The sequence below is a fragment of the Marmota flaviventris genome, chromosome 2 (assembly GCF_047511675.1).
Source record: "Marmota flaviventris isolate mMarFla1 chromosome 2, mMarFla1.hap1, whole genome shotgun sequence".
Taxonomy (NCBI): domain Eukaryota; kingdom Metazoa; phylum Chordata; class Mammalia; order Rodentia; family Sciuridae; genus Marmota; species Marmota flaviventris.
Genome location: NC_092499.1, coordinates 36,036,684 through 36,061,544, shown reverse-complemented (window position 1 = coordinate 36,061,544; position 24,861 = coordinate 36,036,684). Strand labels below are relative to the sequence as shown.

General features: G+C 43.7%; 1 gene segment (V, D, J or C); it reads right to left on the bottom strand.

Moving 5' to 3' along the window:
* The window catches only part of LOC114078987 (T-cell receptor alpha chain constant-like), a 438,631-nt gene that overhangs the window by 39,902 nt on the left and 373,868 nt on the right, over positions 1-24,861 (bottom strand). The window contains 1 exon segment of the C gene segment in view: positions 18,824-18,881. Coding sequence covers positions 18,824-18,881 — 58 coding nt within the window.

Here is a 24,861-nt window from a genome sequence, read left to right as displayed (position 1 = left end):
TTTTGGAGGGAGAAGACTTGATCTCATCCCCAACTATAACACTGATTCTTCAGATTTGAAGAAGAAGAGTTCAAACCCAAGGGCAGCAAAAGGGACTTATTCTAGGGAAAGTGAAAAGGAAGCAAATGTAGGAAATGGGGGAAGGTGTCAGATGGATCCCAGCTTTAATACTGAGCCAACACCCTACGCCTTCCTTCCCCTCCCCACCCTCAGCAATCTCCCCAAGGATGGCTCTGGAGTCTCTTTTGAAAGATATGGCCTATAGAAGAAGTTGCTTGGACAAGCTGACAAAGAATTGTATAAATGGATTAGCAGAGGTTGTATCTACATGGGTAAAAGTGTGATCAGAGCTGATAAATGGCTGGAAAATAGGATCCACAGAAGCAGAAAGCCTGCAGCATTTAGATGAGAAGAATTTTCCCACAATATTTTTTTCCCCCTCTTTAGTGTTTGTGTGAAATTAGCACCAATTCCCCTTCCCTAACTGGTATGCTATCCAGGAGAATGGGAAATTTTGAGAGCCCAGCATATTGTGGCAGATAAAGGATGACAGTAGGGAACTAAGTCAACCTTCAGCATTCCTGTCACCAAATGTGGCTATTACCTCCCAATTGCCATGGACAGAGTCCATCTGACAAATCCCACTACTCACGTACTTGGCTTAACAGAAAGCAGAGTGCCGGTCCCAAAGATGAGCTTGTCGGTAGACCCATAATTCACACAGCCCTCTAGAGCCTTACACTAACCCTCAAGGGAGGCACAGCAGGATGGGGTGAGGACAGGTCTGTGTCTTTCCTTACTTTAAACAGCTCAGTCTCAACTGCTGCAAAAGTCAACTTGCCAGGCATCCACTAGCCTTCATACACCCCTGACTCAGCTTATGTCCTTATGTGGTTTGTGCTGAATCCCAGAATCTTGGGGGATTCACTAACAAGTGCAGGCACCTGCTCTCCACACAGGACAGTGGCCCAGGGCAAGGATGTCAGAAAACTTCAGGCACACTATAGTTCACCTACTGGTCTCTGGCTGGGGCCCTTTCCCTTTTCTTTGAATTTATTCTCCCAATGAAATGAGGCTGTCTTATCCTTGGGATAGAATTCTAACATTTCAGAGGGACAGAGAAACTCCCTAACAACTCGGCTCTCTTAGAGGGCTAATTAAGCATTGTCCATTCTGGAAGCAACTAGGTCAAACAAGAGAATTGACATTGCCTCTCACTGGGAGTGAAGACCCCATTTGGGTTGAATGCATTGTCTCCAGCAGGCTGGATTGTTCTGTTTTTTTTTTTTTTTTTTTTTAAATATTTTTAGTTGTAGATGCATACAATACCTTTATTTTATTCATTTTTATGTGGTGCTGAGGATCGAACCCAGTGCCTCACATGGGCTAGGCAAGTGCTCTGCCACTGAGCCCCAGCCCCAGCCCTGGATTGTTCTTAAAAATATAATCTGCATGATATTCTTCGTGCATTATTCAACTAGTGTCTTCTCTCCCTTACTGTCACATATCTGAGACTTACCTGGCTTTATAATTAGCTTGGTCCCGGAGCCCCAGATCAACTGATAGTTGCTATCCACACAGACACAAAAACCTTAACAAAAACCTTCACTGTCCTTCTGGGGAGCCTATTAGAGATAAAGCCCAGATAAAAACTCCAGAGCAAAGCACATAAAACAATGTAGGAATATTGACTATTGAAGATTATTTGCTCATTTAATTACATTTGATTCCCCTGCCCATTATAGATTCCAGACACAGATGATGAAATCAAATGACTAAACAGCCAAAGTCAATCTAGGTCTCTCTGCATATAAAGGAAGCATAATTCATAAACAGTTTTCAAATTAGAGAACTTGAACTTGTTTCACCTTTCCTGGTATTTTAAATAAAAATGTAAAAGACAGAAAGAGATCATTTGCTGGGAGTCACAATGCATCTGACTCTCTAGTGTCTTATTTTTACTGCTGATAAGACTTTCATCAGGAGCCTGGTGGTCACATGTAGACTGAACTGATTATATTTATGGAGGACTGTCTGGGAGGAATGGTGTCCCAACCAACCGTAGACCCTGCAGCCAAAGGCCCGGAAGGTCCCACAGTGTTGGAAAGAGGGCCTGTAGCACTGTGAGATTCTAGAAAACACCTTTTCAAGCTTGCTCCTTGGTTTCTGGTACTTACTTGGCAAGACATATAATCTGGTCCCAGTGCCAAAGATGAGCTTGTCGGCGCTGGAGGACACAGTGATACCAAGGCCTACAAAAACCTCCTGACCTCTCTGCTCTTCCCCATCCCTGGTACCAAATGACTACCAACAACAAAGAGGATTTGGGGATTCGTTTAAAACTCCCATGCCATCAAACAGTCAATTTTTGTTTGGGTTAAGTTTTATTTCTTAGAAAATGCCTATGGTTTGTGCTTATTATGTTTTCAACCCTCAAAATGACAGCTCAAGATAATTCACTGTAAGAAAATGGAATCTCAAACTCTGATCCCAGTCCTGAATTTTTTTTTTTTTTTTTGTGTGTGTTTTTTTTTGGTGGTGGTGGTGGGTTCACTTCGATCATTTAACTCGTCTGTGCTTCAGCTCTTCTGTGTGGAATGTGTTTGATGATGTATGATCCTGTTTACCTTATTAGAGAAGGTGGTGAAGATAAGAAGGGCTGGTGTGGTACAGGGCGTGCAGCACAGAAATGCATTTTGAAAACACGGGGAAATTCGATTGTTTGAGTCAAGGTATTATTTACATGAATACCTGGGAATATATTAGCTGAAGTTTATTGTCAAAATTACAAACATGAAAGCTTTCTTAGAGTGAAAACTAAAAAGAGAATATATCTATCTTGGGTGATTTTCTGCCAGAAAGTTAGAGGACATAACCACTTCATCTGCCAGAAGAAGCAGGCATGGAAAGGTCAGAGAAATTCTGAGGCCTCAGGAGGGAGAAGAAGAAGACAAGCCTGTCCTCTCAAGGCGGTGAATGAGCATTGATTAGGTCTCTGATATGCCAATTCCCCTTTGCTGTTGGTAGTGTTAAATGGAATCTGTCCATGTTCATTTTAAAAATGAATTTGACCTTTTTAATGGTCAAAATGGCTGTGTTGGTAGACCTCGAAACTGTATCCCATTGGTGACTAGCTGGGGATCGGGGAAGGGGATGTGAAAAACTCTTATGATTTAGACATATTAACCCACAGAAATGAGATAAGACACTTACGTGGCATAACAATCACTTGAGTGCCGGACCCAAAATGCAGGACATCCCTTATAGCTGCTTGTCCACAATGGTTGACCACACTACAAAAACCCTGCCACTTCGTCACAGCCACACGTCTTGGGTCTCAATGTGGAAGCTAAAGTTTCTCAGGCATGAGAGAGGATTCAGACACCGGTATCATGAAAGCAATGGTATTCCTTATTCCTTCCAGAGGCTCTTCCTCATCCTGGGGCCAGCCCCAGCCTTCTTGTAGACATTCAGTAGCCCAAGGTGGCACCTCCACCTCTGCGGGGCTCTGCTGTAGATTCTCCCAGGTCCCTGAGCCACTTCAGGAACATTCAAAGAACTAAGCAATTCCTCAGAAATACAACTGACCTGCTGAAGAGACCATCAGCAGTGTGTATGGCAGAGCTGGTGCTGAGGTGGGCATGGTAGTTAGGATATAAAGAGAGAGTAAAGAATTCCACAGAGGAGTTAGAGACGGAAGGAACAGGACTTGGAGCAGGAGGCTCTCACTCCAGGTAAGAAGAGTAGACACCGGGGACATCAGATGTCAAAATTTGCCATGCTCTGCTTTGTGAGTACACATGAATTGTGGGGGAAAGAAATCCTCCTGGCTCTGTCAGTTGCCCTGACCTATTTAGTACTGTTCTTCCTCCTGTGACAACCTCCTATATGCAGCTGAGAAGCCCCACGCTACAAACGGAGACCACCTCCTTGTCTTGCTCCTGTGTCCCAGAGCCATCTGACCAAGTATTCTATACCAGTGGGTAGGAACAGTAGCCACAAAATGATACTCAGAATCTGTTTCTCTCTTCCTAATTAGGCTGTCAATCTGTTTAGCTAATAAGTCGTATAAAGTGCCTTAATCTCTTCCACGGAAAGGAGTCATATAAATGCAAAATAGCAGCAGCAATAAGTCAAATGGCTTGCTGGGTATCTTTTCTTTGTGTGAAGAGATGCTGTTTAATAGAAGGAAAACTTTCTGTGGGGAGAGGAGACAGACTGGGGAAAAATACAACAGCATTTGTTTTTATTAGGCTGAGTCTATACAGCACAAAGTAAAACAGATTTGGCAATTATTTAGGTAATGTGACAGTCAATTCAAGCAATTTTAAGCTCAAAGAAGTTTGCTCAGGAAGTGCCTAAATATCTGGATCAGCTACTGACATTAATCAAATTAACTGGACAATTGTGCTGTATAGACACAAACTAATAAATGTGCCCTGAGATGGTTCTCCTGAACGGCTTACATTTTATAAACTTAACATTAAAACTGGCCCAACATTTACATCCTCTCATTTCATTTTGGCTTTGCAATTGACACCTTACAACACATGTCTTACATTAAAACTGCAAAGGTAAGAGTGACCTTCTCCTTGGAGAGCCTTATCATGTTAGCACTCGGAAGCTCATTTAGAAATTCATTAGGTGTCTGGGATGTGAGAATTGGTCATTATAGATTAAGGGCTTCTTCTCAAGTGGGGAAGGACTTACAGGGAATAATGGTGAGTCTTGTTCCAGTCCCAAAGATGAGGTTGTTTGCCCCAAGAGTTGGCACAGTGCTTCTGTCCAGTACAAAAACAGTTTCCTACTTCTTCCTCTCTGCAGCTCACCAGAGGCATGCTATCACATTTTGACCTACTTAGAAATAACCTTTCAAAAACCCATCCTATAAAAATTGCTGTATTCTGTTTTTAAATGAAAACATCTAAACAACCAACAGTCTCCTTTCTCCCTCCCCCATTTTGTTTTTTTTCAAACAAAAGCTTGCCATTTTTACATTACCTATATTCTCCTTGAGAGACAGAGCTTGAAGAATTCTGGTGGCCACGGGGGTGGCTCTTGCTTTAGAATACTATTCTGTAAAGTCACCTTTCATTTGAGTGAATCACTCACACTGGATGTTTTTATTTTTCCCAAGTTGGCTCAACTTGTATTCTCTCAGCCCTAGCCTAGACATTCCAGACCTAGTCTTGCTCCCCTTCTCGCCACTAGCTGAAACCACGGAGGCTAGAAAGGATCATATTAGCCACTTGACAACCGCTCTACTTACTTTTCATTAAACGAAAGCAAAATCTATAGAGAAGAGTTTTAGTTAGAAGTTGAAAAGACAGAGAAGGTTAAACAGAAGATGAACATGATGGACAATTATGGCTTGCTTGGGAACATTTAGGCCTACCTGGTTTTATATGTAAAGTTGTCCCTTGGCCAAAGGTTAGTTTTCCTAAGTTGCTAGTCACACTCTAATGCTGCACTTTACAAAAACTGTCAGAAGTGGATCCTTTCTGTTTTTTTTCATTCCTTCCTGTTAACAACCTGATCTAATAACAAAAAAACAAATGAACAAACGGAAAACAAAACAAAACAAAAACCCTGTGTTAAAAACCTTGCTATGTGCCTGCCACTATACTTACTATGTGCCTTTTATAAGTATTAACTCTTTCAATCCATATGCTATTTCAGTAAGCTACTATTATTATCCCTACTTCCCAGATAAGAAAAATGAGGCATAAAGAAACCAGACAACGGCCCAAGGTTACACATCTAGTCAGTGGCAGAGTTAAGATTTGCTCAAGCAGTCTGACTTCCAAAATTCACATTCTTAACCACCATACCAATACATTTTATTACCCACCCCCCTTTTTTCTATTTTGGGTTTTCTTTTGCAGTAAAAGTGCCAAACTAGCTCATTGTCCTGATAAATATACCATGATATGGTTCCTCTGGAAGGCTTACATTTTAGAAACTTAACATTAAAATTAGTTCAATATTTAAACCCACTCTCTTTATTTTGGCACTGCAATTGACATTCCCCCCCCCTCCCCCTCCCCCGCAACATTTTTTTTTTCTTTCTTTACTGCTCATGTCTCACATTTAGAGCTGCAAAGGCAGTGGTGACTTCTTCTCTCAAGAGCCTTAATGAGTTAGCACATAGAAGACTATTTAAAAGCTCATTTAGGAATTGATTAGTGTCTACATCAAAGGTGCCTCCCCTGAAGCCCCCTGGGTCACTGTGCAACTCCCTCTCCAGTACTGATCCAGGAGCTAGCCCCAGGCGTAGCTACAGCAAACACTGCTGGGAACAATTTGGTTGGGCGGAACTAAATTCTGAACAGAGTAAATGGTCACTAAGGTGCTCTTGAAGAATTCCTGGAAAGAACAGCTTCTCAGGGGAGGCCAGAATTAGGATGAAATCAACTCCTTTCCTGTTACTTCTAACAAGTCACCATAAAGCTCAAAGCCAAAGAGAACTGAGAGATACAGTAATTACATGGCCTGTTAGAGCCATTCTGGATAATCTGTGGAGGGGAGATGTTCTCTAGCATGGTCACTGGGATGACCATAGGCCTGGAGAGCTCCCAGCAGTGCTCAATTTGTCTTTAGCTGGGGGAAATAGTGTTGAACAGTGGCCCTTGGTGAGGTTGGCATAGTACTGACTAAGGACATGAAATGGGATGTAGATCCTTACTTTCTCCAACTTTCAATGCTTTATGGCAGCCTTCTTTTTTTTTTTTTTTGGGGATGGGTCACTGTGCAACTCCCCCTCCAGAACTGGGATGGGCCAACCTGTTTGCTCTGTACAAAAAACGGGCTAATACTCTGTTTCCTGCCATGCACTTCTGGATCCCTCTATCTAGTATTTTGACCAAGGGATAGGCCAGGATCCAGTTTCAGGAGACCGGACAAAAACACTGGCTATAACTGGACTTTGTAAATATTAGGGTTAAAAAAGGAGGAGGCAGTTTCAGAGATATTTCAAATTGCACAGACAGGTTTGAGAGCGTTAACATGAAGACTCACCTGGATTTACTGCCAGACTTGTCCCCAATCCCCAAATCAGCTTACGGTTGTTGCCAACATTACACAGTCATAGAAAGCTTTACAGAAATGGACCAGCCAATGTGTACCAGGAAATCCCTTTCAATCCCCAAATCCGGCCTGCGTGTTCCTCCAAAAGGGATCCTTGCCAAAGAGGTAGTTGGGAAGACTCTTTATTATGGTGGTCAATTCTGAGTATGGTCAGGGTAGAAAGACTGACGCCTCATCCCTCCATCTCCAGACCAAGCTGCCCCCTGACCAGACCTGCAAGGATTAGTGCAATCCTGATAAAGTCACTGGAGAAGGATTCTCCCACTCCAGTGCTCACCCACCCCTGTGCTGAACACAATTAGACTCTCTGCTCCAAATTGTTAAGACAAAAGGACAAGGAATCTATTTATCTACAGTACATTTGCTCTCTGTGCCAGACAATTACATATGCATTCATTTTCACGTGTACATATGCCATGTCTATATGCCATATAATCATTAATGACTAGAATTAATATAAAAAACTGAGTACAGAAAACAGAAAATGTAGCTTAGCTACGCTTCCTTTTTAAAGTAAAGCATTCATTATGGATTCAGCAGAGATACTCACGGGGTTTGACCATTAACCTTGTTCCCCCTCCAAATGTGAGCATGCTGCCTGCATTATTATTCACACAGTGATCTTCAGCTCAGCAAAAACCTCCTAGAAACCAAACTAAGTTTTCCCTAAAGATCTTCTGGAAGGAGCGATACCGTGAGCACAGAGAATATTAAGTAATTGTCACAGTAATAAGCTGGCACAGAATCCTAGCACCAGCTTGGATTTCAGAACCATTTCCGCATTGGATGAATGAAGGATATTCTTCCTAAATATTCTAAAGAAGGACTTTTCCTGCACAGGCCCAGAATACTGACTGTCCAAATCCCAGCACATCCTCTAGTGTTTTAGATAATAATTCTCCAGGGTTGTGAAAATCATATACCTCATTTGGACAAAGTGGAAACAGTTTATGTCTATGGCACCAAAGCAAAAGCAGATAGATTGTCATCAAGGTGGGGAGAGATTATGGGGAGCTGTTACTGCCCACCTGGCAAGAGGGGTCCGGATGTGACCCGTATCTCCAGGGTGCTGGAGCCAGGCACTATACACTTAGGTCCAGCTCCTAGAACTACTCAGAAGATGCCCAGATTCTTTCTTGCCCAGAATTAGATACAGTTATATACAATGATCTGCTCAGGGATTCACCTTTGACCCCAACTCCAGATCTTTCCCCCTCTCTGCTTAGATGGTCACCAGGAAAAGGACTTTTCATCAGTTCCTTTCCTTGTCCTAGGGGAGACTTCTCCATTCACACTGTCCCCTCCCAGGAGATAAGACAGTCAAGGTCTAACCTGAAGTCATTCCCTTATAATAAATACGTGGTTTCTCCTAGTCTTTCTAGTTGATTTTCTTTTGAGTCTCTTAATTTTGACATAACTGGAAGGAAAATATGAGTAGGAAACTCCATGGGCACCACCACTGTGTATCAGCTTGGCCTCCTTCCTTTCCTCACCACTGGCCACCTTAAGGATCGGGGGCTTAACAATCAACAAGTCAGGAACTGACTGCTCCAGGAAAGAGCAAGAGATGCACAGGAAGGAACTATGGCGGCTCGTACATTTCCTACTTGGAGTCAGTGTTGTTTCTTGGAATTACTTCTCATGGACAGATCCCACCTTCTCATACCCATTACAGAAGCCTCCTTTTTTCTTTCCTTCTTTGCTATTTATTTGCTAGCTCTCTTACTATGGCTGCTTTCATTTTAAACAAGCACATAATTTCTCAAATATTCCTATAAAGTTAAGCCTGGTGACATCTGTTTTGGGTGTCCAGGGTAAGAGACTGTGAAACCCAGTTTGTTTGACCTGGTCAGGCCAATTTCAGGAGGTGGGTCCATGATGCTTGCTCTATGGAACAGGGCTCAGATGTGGGCACGTGTGAGTGTTCAGGGAAGCAGGTGCCCAGGTTGCCTGGGTAAAGACTTTGTGAAAGGGAAGAGCTGGAAATAAATTTGGAGCATAGAAAGGGCCCAGATCTGAGAGAGCCTTAAGTGACAGTTTAGGTAGTGGGCATGATTTTCCCTTGAGGTGGTTTCTCAAAATATGAGTGCCCAGATGAAGCCCTAAGTTGGACAGGGGAGAGAACATAAAGAGGGGCAGGAAAAAAATCAGTGAAAAATGTAAAATGAGAGTACAATTTTAAAAGAAAATACAGGGCACACAATTTCTACTCTGTTCAGAGGAGTCTCTTGAGATTTTTTTTTTTTTTTTTGGTGCCAGGGATTGAATCCAGAGGTGCTTAACCACTGAGCCACATCCCAACACTTTTTATTTTTTATTTTGAGACACATTTCTTAGGCCCTCATTAAGTTTCTTAGACTGACCTTGAACTTGTGATCCTTCTGCCTCAGTCTCCTGAGCCACTGGGATTATAGGTTCACACCACTATATTTGGTGTCTCTTGAGATCTTTAATTCATAAATTTCTCCTAGTGATTAATAAAATGTTTTTGTGTGCTGGGAATTGAACCCAGGGCCTTGTGCATGCAAGGCAAGCACTCTACCAACTGAGCTATATCCCCAGCCCCTGATTAGTATAATTCTTATAAGATCAATGGTTAATCCATTACAGAAATCCTCAGTTTTCCTTTACCCCTCTGTTCAGAGTTGACTCAGAATTGCCACTTCAGATAGCAATAATTTAGCTTCCATGCTTTATAACAAGTACCTTATCTTGTCCTTCAAGTGTGAACACCAACAATTTTTAATAAAAAGTCTGTTTTGCCTTTAATACTCACAAGTTAAAACCTTCAGCCTGGTGCCTTCTCCAAAGACATATTTGTTGTTTCCTGTGTTAGTCACAGTGTTACATATCTCTACATAAACCAATGGAGGGTTGCATTGCTTGAAGCAGCTTTATGGTCCAACAACAGGACATCATAAGTACTTTTCCCATTGAAAGGCCTTGATCTCATGTTTTCCTAAAAGGGATTTTCTTGGGATTATATTTCAGTCTACACAGAAAGTCTTCCGTTTCTATAGGGGTGAAGCTTGCAAAACTTCCACAATCTCATGCTATCATTATCTCAAGTGTGTTTATTAAGAGGCTGATTTAGCAAATGTGCTAGAATTTAAATATACCTAAGTGGCTGTTGAATCTTTTGAAGTTGAACCCTCTCTGAGAGTGAGTTTATGAGCCACAAAAACAAACCAATGACATTGTTTTATGATTCCACCTCATTTTGGATTCAAAACAGGACAAGTAACTAGCCTGAGTCCCTCCTCTACTGATAAGTCTTGTCTCTGAAAACCTTTCGATTATTAACAAACGGGAAATATGCCTTCAGAGGATAAAGCCATCATGGATGGTGCAAAAAGAAAGTCTGTGGCCTTTGAAGGGGGTTTCAGAGAAGGTGAGCAGCGAGTGTGTGGGATGCAAGTGTGTACTACTTTGAGCTGAGCGCTTTTTCTGGGTCACTCATTTAAATGTATAAAGCCTATTTGTCAACATATCAACCCCATTACCTTATCGCTACACTTGATTGAGGCACAGAGGGTTGTTGATAAAATAGTACCAAAGTGTGAAATGGCAGACATTCCTATAGGTACTGTGCCTGCAGGGAAGGCACCCATCACAGTAACTAACAGAAAAAATCAAAACAAACAACCACAAAACCTACTGAACTCTGCAGGGTGGAGGTAGCCTGTAAATTTCCAATATTGCTTTCTGTCATCTGTCTCTATTACTCTCTCCCTGACAGCTTCACAACCTGGATAAACATTCCACTTTATCACAGATAATCCAGTGGAGGTGGGAAGCCTTTCAAAAGGCTGGGAGTCTCTGCTTCTCCCCAAGGGGGGACTTGGCCGGCTTAGGTAGTGGGGTAAAGTCTATGTGGGGAACTAGTTGACCCTAGGGTGAAGAAGGGGACTGTCCAAGGAAAAAAAGGTCCATGGATGGGACACAGCCAGGGCTGTGGTTCTGCATCTCTCAGAAGGAGAAAGCCACAAGCAGCTTGTAACTGCTATGCCCCTCCTGGGAGTCCTCAGCCCACTCACTCTTTTTCGGTTTTATTAGATGACATGGCCTAAACCCACTGGATCCTCATCACTTATCTGCTGAGGACATGCTTCCTTGGCTACACTGCTGCTTTGGCAGCCTCCCTTTTTTATTGGTTTGCTTCTGACTCTATCACAAAGCTTTTCTTCTTCTTATCTCTGCCTCTTTCTCAAAGTCACAGCATGCATTGTGGACCTTTGGAAAACAGTGATTGCAGTATTAGTACAATTTATCAAACTGCCCACAGACCTGATAACCAAATCCAGCCTCCAGGGAAACATGTATTCATATCTTTCTCACACATCCGACATAGTTAACAACTGCATGCTAAACGAAGCAATTAAATTTAGCTGTGTTTCAACAGGTCCCATTGGATTTCTTCCCAGAAAGGATAATTAGTTAACCACAAGAACTTACCGGGTATGACCAACAGTGAGGTGCCTTTGCCAAAGTTGAGTGTATACCCGCTATTTGAGTTCCACAGTGTATTCTCCCTAAACAAAAAACCCCTGGCAGTAGCTACTCTGTTCCTCCTCCTCCTAGGATCCCCTATTGAAGCTAATGTCTAAAAACTAATCATAAAATTAACATAAAACAGTCATAGATTGCTGCTCATGTGGGGCCCTTGATATTGTCAATGAAATTTTCTCTTCCAAGAGACTATTGATGAAAAGGTCATCATGTCCTACAGGGAGGTAGGCAGTCACTCCTGAGAGGCACTATCCTAAGGACGGGCCTTGCTACATGTTATGATGCCCAGAGTTTGCTTATGTCCATCTGAGGGAAGTGCCAGACTGGTCTGAGGACAGCCAGAAGCATCAATCAGGAGCAATTCTGTGGGGTTCAAAGGTGAAGGGGGTAAGTAGCCACAGAGCAAAGGTTGATAAATTTCTTCTCGCTCTGGGTTAGCTGCACTCACTGGTGTGGTCTTTGAAAACCCCAACACTTACTTGGTTTAACAGAGAGTTTAGTGCCTTTTCCAAAGATGAGCTTTGCTTGGCTTCCTCCATAATTCACAGTCATATGGGGCTTTACAATAACCAGGAGGTAGGAAGGACTGAGCAGGAGACTGAGCAAGTGAGATCATCTTCCCCTCTAGTGGATGTCTCACCACCTTGCAGCCTCAGCTCCCAGATCCCTGGCAAGGTTAGGGCACATCTCTAAATATAACAGCTGACTCTGGAGATCTGAAGCCACCCCTTTTGTTTCTACAACAGTGGGCTCTGGTGGGCTGCCCTTGCTTGACCCACTAAATCCCTAGTTTTCAATTTTATATAGGATGATGGGACATACCTAATTAACACACCTGAGCACTATAGAAAGTTCAGGCAGAGACATGCCACCTAGCACAGGTCCACAGTGGGGTCAGAAGGTGGCTATTTTAGGGACCAGCAGCATCATGTCATTCACAGCAATAGTTTTTATAAAGAATAATAGTGGGCTGGGATTGTGGCTTAGTGGTAGAGCGCTCGCCTAGCACAGGCGGGACCCAGGTTCGATCCTCAGCACCACATTAAAAATAAATAAATAAATAAAGGCATTGTGTTGTGTCCATCTACACCTAAAAAAATAAATATTAAAAAAATAATAATAGTAACAAAACCCACAAAAGAACTGAATGCCTTCCTCTTAGAATGGAGGGGTTTTTATTGAGGAGTACCTGGACTTTGAGTTGTTTTAATTTTGTCATATTACAAAATCTAGGTTTAACACATGTTCTTGGCATTTCTATATATCCAGAGCCAACGAAGAAGCTAGTGAAGTTTTACTACTCCTTGCTGACCCCATTATTTGAATTGCCAGAATTTGTTAACAGACTTCCAACCAGCTCAGGATCTCAGGCACAAAGAAATCAGGTGCACAGATTCTCTTGGCACAGGAGGGTCTTAATCCCACTGAAACTGCACAGCACAACCCTGCCCTGACTAGGTGGGCTTTTGAGATTGGCCCGCTCCCCACAACTTACTTGGTTTTACTGTCAGTTTGGTCCCTGCTCCAAATCGTAGGCCATAGTTGTTATTGGCACAGCAATACATGCTCTAACAAAAACCTCCCAGGGAGTCCTCGTGACTAGTTCCCAGTGTGGCAGGGACAGCAGGGAGAGGAGAAGTTCCGACAAATACCACTCAACACAATCATCCCATTCTTGTTTTCCTGTTGGATTGGAACCATTTTGTCAGGCTGCTAAGCTGTACCACAGGTGGTTCTTAGCGCACAAAGCACAGCTAAACTAGAACCCAAATTGTCACTGTGAGACACGCAATCAGTTTTCAGTCAGGTCCCAGCACTATGTGAAAACCAATGCTGCAAAGAATCAGGCCCAGGCACACTGTCCATCTTCAGGGACTGCTGTGTATGAGAAACTGCCTGGTGGCTTACTCCAGAATGTCTACAATTTGCATCTTTTTTTTTTTTTTTTTTTTTTTTTACAATTTGCATCTTAATCATAGGTTCAACATAGTCAAACCACTTATCTATGTGATTTCATGTTAATTATCATGCCGTCATTTCATAATTGGTAAATAATGAAACACAGCAGTGCTTTGGGGAAAAGGGTTGGCATTTTGACGGTAGTCTCAGAAGGTCAAGGTTTTGGTTTTATTCCACCAAGAGGCTAACAAAATGGTTCCTCTCAGAAGCCGCGTGCGTAGGGCATTAAACAAGTTTCCTCAAGATTTCTCTAAGACAGTCACAGAAGGTCACTCAAGTCCACTTCCTCACAGTCACCCATATCACCCCTGAAAAGTTTATCAGAGTAAGCAGGACTCACTCTTTTCCATCTGATAGTGCTTTCATTCTGTGGCTCAAAGTGACAAAGTCCCAAACCCACAGTTCCAAAGGAAAAACAGTGTAAGGAAGACTGAGGAAGCTTGGGGCACGGAGAAATCATTTTCATAGGTGGAAAGGAAAAGCCTCAGTGACAGAAATCAAAATGACACAGATACTGCTAGAGGCAGGTTTCCTCAGTGAGGTCACCTCCACAGCACCAAGGGAGGACTCCACTCAGAATAGTCCTTCTGCAGTGTTTCCTCTTTAAAAGGGACACACAGTTACCTCATAGTTCTTATTACCTACCAAGGCTGACCTGAAGTCTCATTCCTGTCCCAAAGGCAAGTTTCCAGGTGTTGCCAGTGGTGACACTGTGAGGTGCTCCACAACAGAAACCTAAAGCTTGACTTTCCATGTGCTCCCCTGTGCCTTCCTCAGAGCTCTGCCATGACCTCTTCCCAGGGGCAGCCCTGGCAAGCCTGCAGGGATCACTTCCTAAACTCTGCAGTGGTACCTCCTGCAAGGGAGGCAGGGCTCTGGCCACATGTTCACTTGGTGAGCACTGCCTGCTACGTGTCCTCTGTTGATCATGGGGCAATGACCCTTATTAAAGTCAAGGAGTTGTCAGGTTCAACAATGAAGACATTGGGAACTGAGCCCTTTGTCCTTTTTCTTTCTGGGTTTTATGTTAATAGATCCCTTTTGTCACACTTGATGAGTGATGGGGCTGAGAAATCAGATGATTAATAGCTTTTCTGATTTAATGTCCCTAAGTCAGGCAGAGAAGAGGGCAGGGAGACAGAAAAGGAGAAACAGCTAAACCTCTGTCTATGCAACCGTTTCAGCACTTCTAGGAAAGTAATTTTCATTGCAAAGGAGCTACTGGTGGAGTAGCCCACATCAGTTTGGGTCCCAGTCCTGAGCTCATATCCGTTGTCTGCGGGAACCCAGAATTTCCAATAATAAATGTGGTAGTTAAACAGTTGCAAAAGGACAGATCTCAGAGTCCTCTAAACCATACACCTCATTACCTCCTTCACCTACGTGGTTCAGAACCTCCTGTGTACTTAGGATGGTGCCAACGGTGACATTGGTACCAGAGGATCATGAGCAGGGTTTGGACTGCATTTAGACCCCTACCTCCCAGGTAGAAGCACTTACAAGGCTGGACGATCAGCTGGGTCCCTTTCCCAAAGGTGAGTCGGTTAGCACCTCCCGTATTCCCACACTGGCACAACCCTTAACAGAAACCTCCCCACAAGAAACATATCCCCTGAGCTTCCCAGAGCCTCCCCAGCTGCTGGAAGCCCACAGACACCAGGGACAGCTCACAGCCTTGGCCAGTACTATTGGCCATTCCTTCTTCTCCCTTGCTGCTGGCATAAGAGCTCAACCAGGTCAGGTGGCCTGGAGACCAGGGTGCTGCGACACAGCTACTGTAGTACAGTTGGCTTCTCCACAAAAGTGGCCATGGCTACAAAATTCTCATCTGTCGCATGCAAGCACAGCAAAGAAGGACCTCTGTTCCAGGTACACTAAGGTGCACTAGGGGCCTCCCTTAGGCACAAATATTTAAAGGGACATAAAAAGACACTCTGGTTTGTACATCTGGAATTTAAAGGAGGACAACTGAAATGTCAGGCTAGAGCAAATAATAGGGAAAGACATAAAAATCACATTTTCTGCTTAGACTTACTGGGCCTAACTGATAAACGAGTCCCGGTCCCAAAAGTCAGCTTGTCTCTGCTGCCTTTCTTTTCACCGTTGTCAGCAGCTTTGCAGAAACAGGACAGATACTTGTCATAAGTGCCTCCTCACCAACCTGTCTGCCTGGGCTTTCTCCTGACACTTACCCCAGAAATGCCCTGCAAGCCAAGCAGCATGCAGCTTTTCTTACACCTAAGTCACAGGCTCAAGATAAATCTCCAGGCTCAAACTACAGACTGAGGTTTCCATTTTGTGAGTCTAGAATCCCCAACAACAAGCAGCCTGGTCCTTATAGATGTTGACTTTTTTTTTTAAAAGAAATTCCGTAGTTTAAACTCAATTTTTAAAACTGTGGGTCACACCAGTGAATTGATGTGATTAACTCAAAGACAATGCATGGACATTCTTAGATGAATCACACTAATGAAAGTACATGTAGTGCACCTGGAATTTCAATTTTTTTTCCCCCTCTAGACTCAAATACTTGTAAGTCACAGTCTCTTCAATATGTATTAAAACTCGGGTTGGGATTAGGATGGACCAGAATGTGTTTTGTACTTACAAGGCTCAACTCTCAAAATGGTTCCTGAGCCAAAGAACAGCTTGTTTCCGTAGTTCACACAGCATCAAACCCCTTTACAACAACAGTCTGGGCGTGACTAGGGATGTGGAAGGAGGGGTGAGTGACTTAGTGCTGGAAACAGTACCATTCCAATTTGCATTTTAGGACCTGCTGGCATTTGGTCAAGAAGCCAAAAACATTGTTAATAATTGTAGAATCTTGTAAATGTGAAAAGATCAGTTGTATATTGGAATTTGGCTCCTGTTTGCTCTTTCTGCTTGGACTAGATAAATGCTATATAACTCTTCCAAGAGTTACTTTATCTTTTCTTTCAGGACTTTTCTATCCTTCTAGCCAGATTTTTCTTTCATCTCATTAATTCTAATCAGATCCTCCTGTTCCAAATAACTCCACTTAGCCTCATGTCCTCCAAGTTCCAAACCCATAGCAACTATCAACAACTAATGATTTCTGGAAGCACTGTTTGGAAAATGAACTCATTATAGCTGGATTTCATTTAGTTTTCAAATATTTGGGCTTTGAGCTGGTGTGAACCACTGTGACTGTCTCCTTCTGGGTAAAACACTCTTATGCTGAGTGGCTCTTAGTGGTGTTTTCCCTGGGAATGTTAGGGTCTCACCTTGAGAAAGTTCCCTGAATATTTCTGGCTACTGTGGCATCTGGGAGTGAGCAGACTGTCACTGGGTCCCCAAGTCCCATGGTTCAGTTTTGTCACTGTCTTGCTTCAGAACTCTGAGGCTCTCTCTGAGCTCCCTGTTCCTATATTCAGAGTGAGAAGAGACCATTTTCTTGTCTTATCCAGAGAAGAGAAAAGAAGAGAAGAAAAAGTCCTTGATGTCTAAAGATTCTTTATCCAGCCTGGCTGGGAGACACTTTATAATATAATTTTCACTGCAAGAGTCTGAACCCTCCAAATTCTCAATTCTCATGCCATTAATTTCGCCTGCAGAAAAGTGAAAAGAAAAAAAAAAATCCAAAAGACCAAAAACCTGTCCTCTAGGTAATGGAGTGGGTAAGACAGTTGGGAAATCCAGACTTGGAAAGTTTCCATGCCTCCAGTTCTTGCTCTTTCAGTATGTTTTAATCTTCATTTTGTGAGGCTGTCTTTGGTTCAAAGTGAACATATCCAAACTCTCTATAGTTTTTAATTACAGGAGTAAGAAATCAATTTTCCCCAGATTTTACACATTCCTCTGTGTACACATGGTTGGCAGCTATCAATCTATTTCTCTGTCATCTGTCTATCTTCTATTATCTCAGACATAGTCCTTTTTAACTGTTAATTCTGTGCCATTCACAGTGCAATTAGCTAAATACAGATGGGCCCCAATGATAAGCTCCCTTGGATGGGAAGACCCTGGAGTTTTCTGAGTTTCCCCTTGGAACCAGCGCTTAGTCTTCCTACTTAGAGGAAACTTGCCCTACCTAGGGCACCAGTTCTTAGCACTTTTCCAAATACCTTTGCCATCTGCAAAAAGACACACCACACTAGTTTTATAAAATTATGCACCTGACACGTGGCCTCGCTGGCTCTGCTGGTTTGCTTGTCTCTTTGATATCTTATGTTTCTACTATTTTTTTCCAAACACTTGCAGTACTCAAAGTTAAAATTATCATACAAGATAAAAGTGAGGATACAGTCATTCTGTCTGAATTCTCTTCACATGTCACATTAGCACATGATGGCAGCAGCAAAAACAGAATTATGAATCATATTTTCTAGTGAGGAATTAAATATTCAAGACTGGAGTTCCCCCAGAAAACTCAGATATTTGGCTGCCGCCCATCTCTACCAGTTATGAAAAAAGAAAGATGGAAATTCTCTAAGTCTGTGTGGTCCAGTGTCACCCCCAGAATCAGACCCAGGCTGATTTCCTGACCAGGGATGAAGTACTTACTGGGTGTCACAGTGAGTCTGGTTCCAGTTCCGAAGGTTAATTTCTCGCTTCCATAATTAGACGCACAGTGTGCTAAGCCATTGCAAAAACCATGGCTCCAAACTCCAAACTCTTCTGCAAGGTCCCCTCCCCCACCCATTTCTCATGAACCTGTTGTTTGCATTGTTTTCACAACATCAAAGCCATCAGTGACCCTTTCCAACCATTTCCTGCTGGAACAACTGAGAGAAACTGGGATGAAAGACTGCCATTAAGAGAGGCTTGAAATGTGTTTCGATTTTGACTCTAAAGATAAGAAGAAATCTTTCTCTAGATGGTATCAGTGCTCCCTCAAGTCTAACTTATTTCAGTTATCTGTGAAGTCACCTCTGGTCCTGCTCTAGCCTCTGTCCCTCCTTTCTCAGCTGAGAGTCATCTCTCCACCCCTTGCTCCTGAGAACTCTGCCCTGAAGAGCCTGACCCCTCGGGTCCGTGCAGATGATGGAGTGTGACAGAGGGGAGACCATCGCTGCAAACATCTCTCTCTGTCTTCCTCCCCACAGGAATTTTCAGGCAGGGCAATTAAGATCTGTTCTGGCCTTGATGATTTATGAACCATTCCCTGGGTGGAGGAGAGGGGCTCTTTGCTATGTTCCAGATAAAGTTACATCTAGAAGCAGAGAGACTGAGTAGCAGACTTTTGATGGTTCTCTCTGCAGTTTAAAGGGTATACAATGGTGACGGAAAATTTTCTTTGACTTACTTGGAATGACAGTCAAACTTGTCCCCGTCCCAAAATAGAACTGGCCACCGGTGTTCCACTGTGATAGGAAGCTCAACAAAAACCAGGCGGAAGAGTGAGCCAGAGCGTACACCTGGGGCCCCACCGACTGCCCGGCAGGCTGGCAGGCAGGTGGGCTGTCTCCTTCTCTGTGTGGGCGCAGGAGCAAGGGTATCAGCAGGAAGGAGCTCCAGGGCTTAGAGCAGCTGTGACCATGTGCAGCTGGAGGGACAGATTCCTCCAGAGAGGGGATTAAAAGGAAGGCTAATGTGTGTCTGCATTGCTCGCTGTCTAATTAAAGGTGTAGGCCCATTTGCTTTATGCTTGGGCATTTAAAAAATTCTTTTCCTTTTAAGACTTTATCTCTCTCCTGATGATCATATGACTCTGAAATGCATTTTAATCAGGGCTCTTTACGACATCTTTTGACTCTGGGAAGGCTTTTATTCCTTTATAAAAACTTCTGGAACAATTCCTTCTCTCTGGATGAACTCAGCTTGAGGCTCTGATCACCTTACTGCTTCCTAGCCTGTCTCTTTTTCTGACAACCCCATTATGCAGTGTCCCTTGTCCATTCCCTCTATCCCAGCTCATCCCCCATGGGCAGGGAGAATATACTGGTAGACCACAGGTTGTTTTTTAAATTACCACTTTCAAGTCCCACGTTCTCTGTGCCACCTTTTAAGGTCTAAACCCACATTTGCCAATATGACCTTATTTTCTGATCAAAGTTAAGTCCTTTAGCTTTGTATCCTCAACCACCCTGCCACCTGCACAGCCATTTGAGCTCCATGCATGTGACTATCAGCCCTGCCACACTCCATAGGCAGCATCACTGGGAGACTTACTTGGAATGACTGATAAACTTGTCCCTTGCCCGAAAATCAACTTGCTGTAGGAAGTTGTGACACAGCCACACAACCCTTTACAATAACTGACAGGTGACCCTTAAAGAGTGTAGATAGACCCCAGTATCTCTCGCTGCCACTTCAAAAGGCATTTCAGGTGCTGTTCAGCATTACCTATGGGATCTGAGTCGGAGTCACAGGTAGGACAGATTCTATTGGGGATACAGGAAACCTGCTGGGGATATGTCCTTCTCCACCTTGGTGCCATTACAATTTCTGAAAAGCTTCAAGTTTTAAAAAGCATCATCAGCTCCCTGTCTCCTCCTCCCTTCTCTATTATTCCCCCATTCATACAGCATCCCCATCTGCATTTCATTTCCATCTCCAAGCTCTGGCTTGGTGACACCAGGTCCTCAGGCACCATTGATCTGCCTTCTCTGAGACAGCATATGCTCACCGGCATGCCATGATTAAAAGACTGAAAATGCCAGGCTCTCAGAGGCTGAGATCTGGGCTCCCCACTCCTTATCACTGGTCAATATGTTGTTCTCATTTGTCTGGCTAATGAAGAGCTGACCTTTCTAAGTGGGTGCGCTTTGCTGAAATGACAACTGCCAGAGAGCTAACAACAAAGGCTGAGCTCCAAAGGCACTTTTGGCCTTTCGGACCCCGTTGGCATATTTCAGTCAATTGGATCCTGAGCTCAAATGTCAACCTCTCAGTGTTGGTGTTCATATGAATGGACTTGGAGAAGCTCAACAAAAAAATGGGTAATATTGGCTCAACCTGTGCCCTGCTTGTTAGAACCAGATTTCACTTGGAGGCATCTTGCACATTTGAGACATTCTCACAACCCAGCATTCAGCTGAGGAGGAGCTCTGGCACATTCCAGCTCCACACCCACCCGGTGTGAATTTATGCTGCTGCTCAGAGCAGCAGCTAACGACAGGGATGTCAGATGCCTCCTCCACACACACCAAACTGGGATTGTGCTATCGGCTGGAGCAACTATGCCTGCACAAGAGTAGCTACTACGGGAACACAGGAGCTAGCTCATCCCTTTGTCTGAAAGGACACCCTCCTTGGTGGAGATCCCATGAAAACAGCACCCTGCAGATACCCACCTCCCCGACTTAGCCTTATCCAGTGCAGTGAAAGACATATTCTTGCTTTTTAACTTTCTCCCCTTCCGGTCTCTTATTCTTTTCACTTATCATTCCCAAGCACCCACACTTTCCACGCTCCAGGCTCCTCTTAATCCATGTCCATCTGACTCCCTTAGGATCCCCACAAGAGCCAAAAGGCTGGAAATGGGAAGGGAGTGAAGTTATGTGGGGGGCACTATGAGTTTTGGCGTCTCCAGCTTGCTTGCCTTCGCTGTTAGTTATGAACTCTTTCCAAATATCAGCTTCTCATAGCTGTCGTGAATCTCCCTGCAGGGGAGTTTCACAACGACTGACAGAAGGAACTTTATGAATCTTAAAAAACAGTCGCATTTCTCTCTCTTCCCAGTGGGGTGCAACCGCAAACAAACGAAAGCCAAATCTTTCTATCTGCTCTAATTATCAGCAAGGATACAAGTCACCACGAGGAGAAAGGTATTAAGCCTTGTATCTGAAACTCTTTGGAATTAATTGTAATCCTTTGCCTGCGGTTTCAGCGATAGGAACGGACTCAGTGGATGCTTATTTCTGTCCATCCTTTCTCTTTCTCTCTTTGGAGTTTGCATTTATAGAAGCAGTAGGAGACTTTCAGGGAACATAGAGGGATTTGAAATAAGACCTCAGATTCCCATTCAGTTTTCAGTTTTTCCCTCATTGCTTTCATTTAAAATCCATTCTGAACTGAATACGACATACCTATTCAAACTCTACTCTCAATTATCCCTCTCCACTGCGGATGCTGCTTACGGAAATGGCCTCAGCTGTGCCAAGAAGAATTTAAGATTGATATGAGGAAGAACTTTCTGATGGAGAATGATGCTACAAAATAGAAGGGGTTACTCGGGGAAGTCAATTGGAAATGGAGGGCCCCTAGCAAAAAACCCAGAAAACCAAAAAACAAAAAAACTTAGGACCTCACTTCCAGAGAAAGTTCTAAAAGCAGAGAAGATTCTAGTTTCCCAGGGTCAAGCTTAGCTTTACTCAGAGCAGTGGGAGAGAACTAGGTTCAGGGCTTGAAAGGGAATCTCTTATGTTGAGACTGAAGAAGAGAAAGGACTCTGGATGACACTAGTTAACTTGAAGCAAGGTCTAGATCCTGGGCAACATACATTTCTTTTAAACCTGACACATCAGGGGTGATATTCCAGAATTTCCAGCATGATTCTGTGTCCTGTTACACTTACTTGAATGGACAGTCAAGATGGTCCCTTGTCCAAATGTCAGCTTTCCATAGCCAGCACCAGTGTTAGCACTGTAATGGAGGCCTTTACAAGAACCCCTGGAGGGACCCCTGGGCTCACACACATCTTCCTATTTTAATTCTGGGCAAAAAATAAATTCACCCAAAGGGGCCTGGACCTGTGAGGCTGAGTTTCTTCCCGCTGGAGGTCAGAGGACCACGTGTGGTCCTGGAACACTGACCTGCTGCACCCCGGGGGCCTGCCTCTCATCTCCCTCTTTCCTCTGCTTTCCACGGAGGCTTACTGATTTCTCATGTTCAGCATCTCTCTTTCTAAAGGTCTCATTTCCATTTTACAGCATCATTTTCAGGACAATTTCTCTGATCAGTTTTCAAGACATGTCCTTCCCTCCCCTCGAGGTGTCACACATTTCTGATGACAATGAATTGATTACAAGGAGACAGGAGAAGAGGGTTCAGCCTTTTGGAGGCTGACTAGCATTAGATGAGGTTCAGACTCTAGCTTCACAAAACACTGTCTCCTGAGCTTCCCTTCATGCCCGAGCATAAGAAAGGAAGATGACGGGCATATTGAGTTGAGCCTCCACACCACAGGCTTTTGTCAGTTTTGAACCTGGTGAAATGTAAGTAGAGGCTCACAGAAGTTTATACCTGAGCCTTGTTATGGTGAAACACTCTCCTGGGGACTATTCCAGGTTTAGGTCACCCAACAGTCTCAGCCGAGGTGTCTGACCTCACCGAGCAGCCTAGTGGTTTAGTGAGGTCCCTTTGGAAGCTGGCTTATGCATGTTTACTTGGGGTTGCTGTAAATAACGTCCCTTGACCAAACAAAGTTCCCAGTGCTGAGAGTCATGACTGTAGGGGTCTGGGGGTCTCCTTGACTCTGTCTGATGGATGCCACAAAAAATGAGCAAAAAAGAGCAAAATGCAGACAGTCTCATTATGTGGTGTGAAGGTGATCAAATCCTATCCCTGGATGTGAAAAACAGATATTGAAGCTCTTTTATTGAATTAAAATTTTAAACTATTAAGCTATTTTGACTGAGTTTACGCTAGCCTTCCTTAGTCATCTTTTCAAGCAGTTACTTATTAGCTAAAGGTCAAGGCATTAGCTCGCTTATTGTCATGAAAAGGGTAAGAGAGAAAGGTTAATACTTAGGTAAGAAGAGGTATGCATTGGCTTTAAGTCAGGGATTTAGACAGCCCTTCTCATCTCTTCAACATTTCCCAGTGTTCACTGTCTAAAGAGTCCCTTCTCCCCACTTTAGCCTCCATAGGACATGAACAAAACCAAATGCCGGCCCTCAGCTGAAGCCCTCACACACGTGGGCACCAAAGTGTTGCTGTGCAATAATCTCTGTGTTCTGCTGATAGAAGGAAACAATTTAATCATGGGTTTCTTGAACTCCAGCCTTGCCTTGTAACCCCTGCACATACAGGGTCCACTGCATGGGAAATCTGGCGTACAATCACTGCTCAGGGTTCTGGAAGGATGCTTTCCTGGCACAGATATTTTCTTTGCATGGTTAGCCTGTCAAACTCCTTGGCTTCTCTAACATTTTGAAGTGTAGGGGATGTTACAGCTGTCAGGCCCCTAAGAGGCCAAGCATGAACCAGAGAGGTTCCTAGCCTCTCTCTGCATTCTGGAAAATCTGCTACTGCAGATTCCTGCCCTAGCACATTTCCAGAAAGACACCTAGGGGAAAAAAAAAAAAAAAAAAAAAAAAAAAAACCCAAAAAACCTACTGTCTGGTCTCCACCCTTTCCTGCCCACCCCATGAAAAGCCACCAAGTCCTTGAGTCTCCCGAGATTCATATGAACAATATGAATCCCCTTGACGCTTTAATTTAATAAGACCTCAGAGACTGCTGAGTGCGTGGGATTTAATGACATCATGTATTATTCATTGTATCCATCTTTGCAGAGGTGCTGACTTTGCCCCTGCTGAGCCAGGCACTTCTGCACGTGAGAACTTCATGACTAAACCACCCTGTGTGTTTTTCAGGCAGGGCCTACCCCAGAACGTTCCAGGCTGCATGCCACAGGGATGCATGTACCCTTCCGGGCTGCATGTGCTGTGTCAGGGAATCACTTGCTTGTCCCCCACTTCCCTAGTCACTGTTTTTAAGGCTGAGCTGCGTTTCCCCATGTGTCCCTCCTACGTGGCATCTTCTCTTGATCACAGAAAGCAGAGCTGAATAAATTAAACTGGTCTTTGCTCAGCATCCAGGGCACTTAGCTCATGTCAAAAGGAGCCTGGGGGCCTTCAAGCTTTTCCCATTTTCACTTCACCTGAATTTTATAATGAGCCAGACTTTCCCTGCATTAGTCTAAAAGCACCACTCTCAGAGACCCACCAGCAACATAGATTTTCAATAAGTGCCAATAGCAACCACTCCTTACTTTCATCTCTAACATTTTAAACTTTTTTGGCACACACACATTCTTACCACGAGGGAAGGGTGAGTGAGTTTTTGAAGGAGAGAATGTGCTGCTCTATTCTCGCCACTCAGGAGACAAGTTTCCTCCCTATTCTCAGGTGAATCACACAAAGTGGAGGCCGAATCAATATCTTGGTAACCCAGGAATAAGGGGGTTAAAGGCTCTGCCTAAGGGTACCAAACAGTTTTGCCCACAGAGACCTCAGTTGCTGGATTGGGAGTGAGAACAGTTCCTTTAAGAGAGAACAGGGAAGGTAAAGGAAGAAATGTGCCTGCAGACTTTCCAGCATTAGTTAATGAAATTTCAGGTCCCATTATTTCAGGAGAGAGATTCAGGGGAGTTTTAGTATCTACATCTGAAGATTT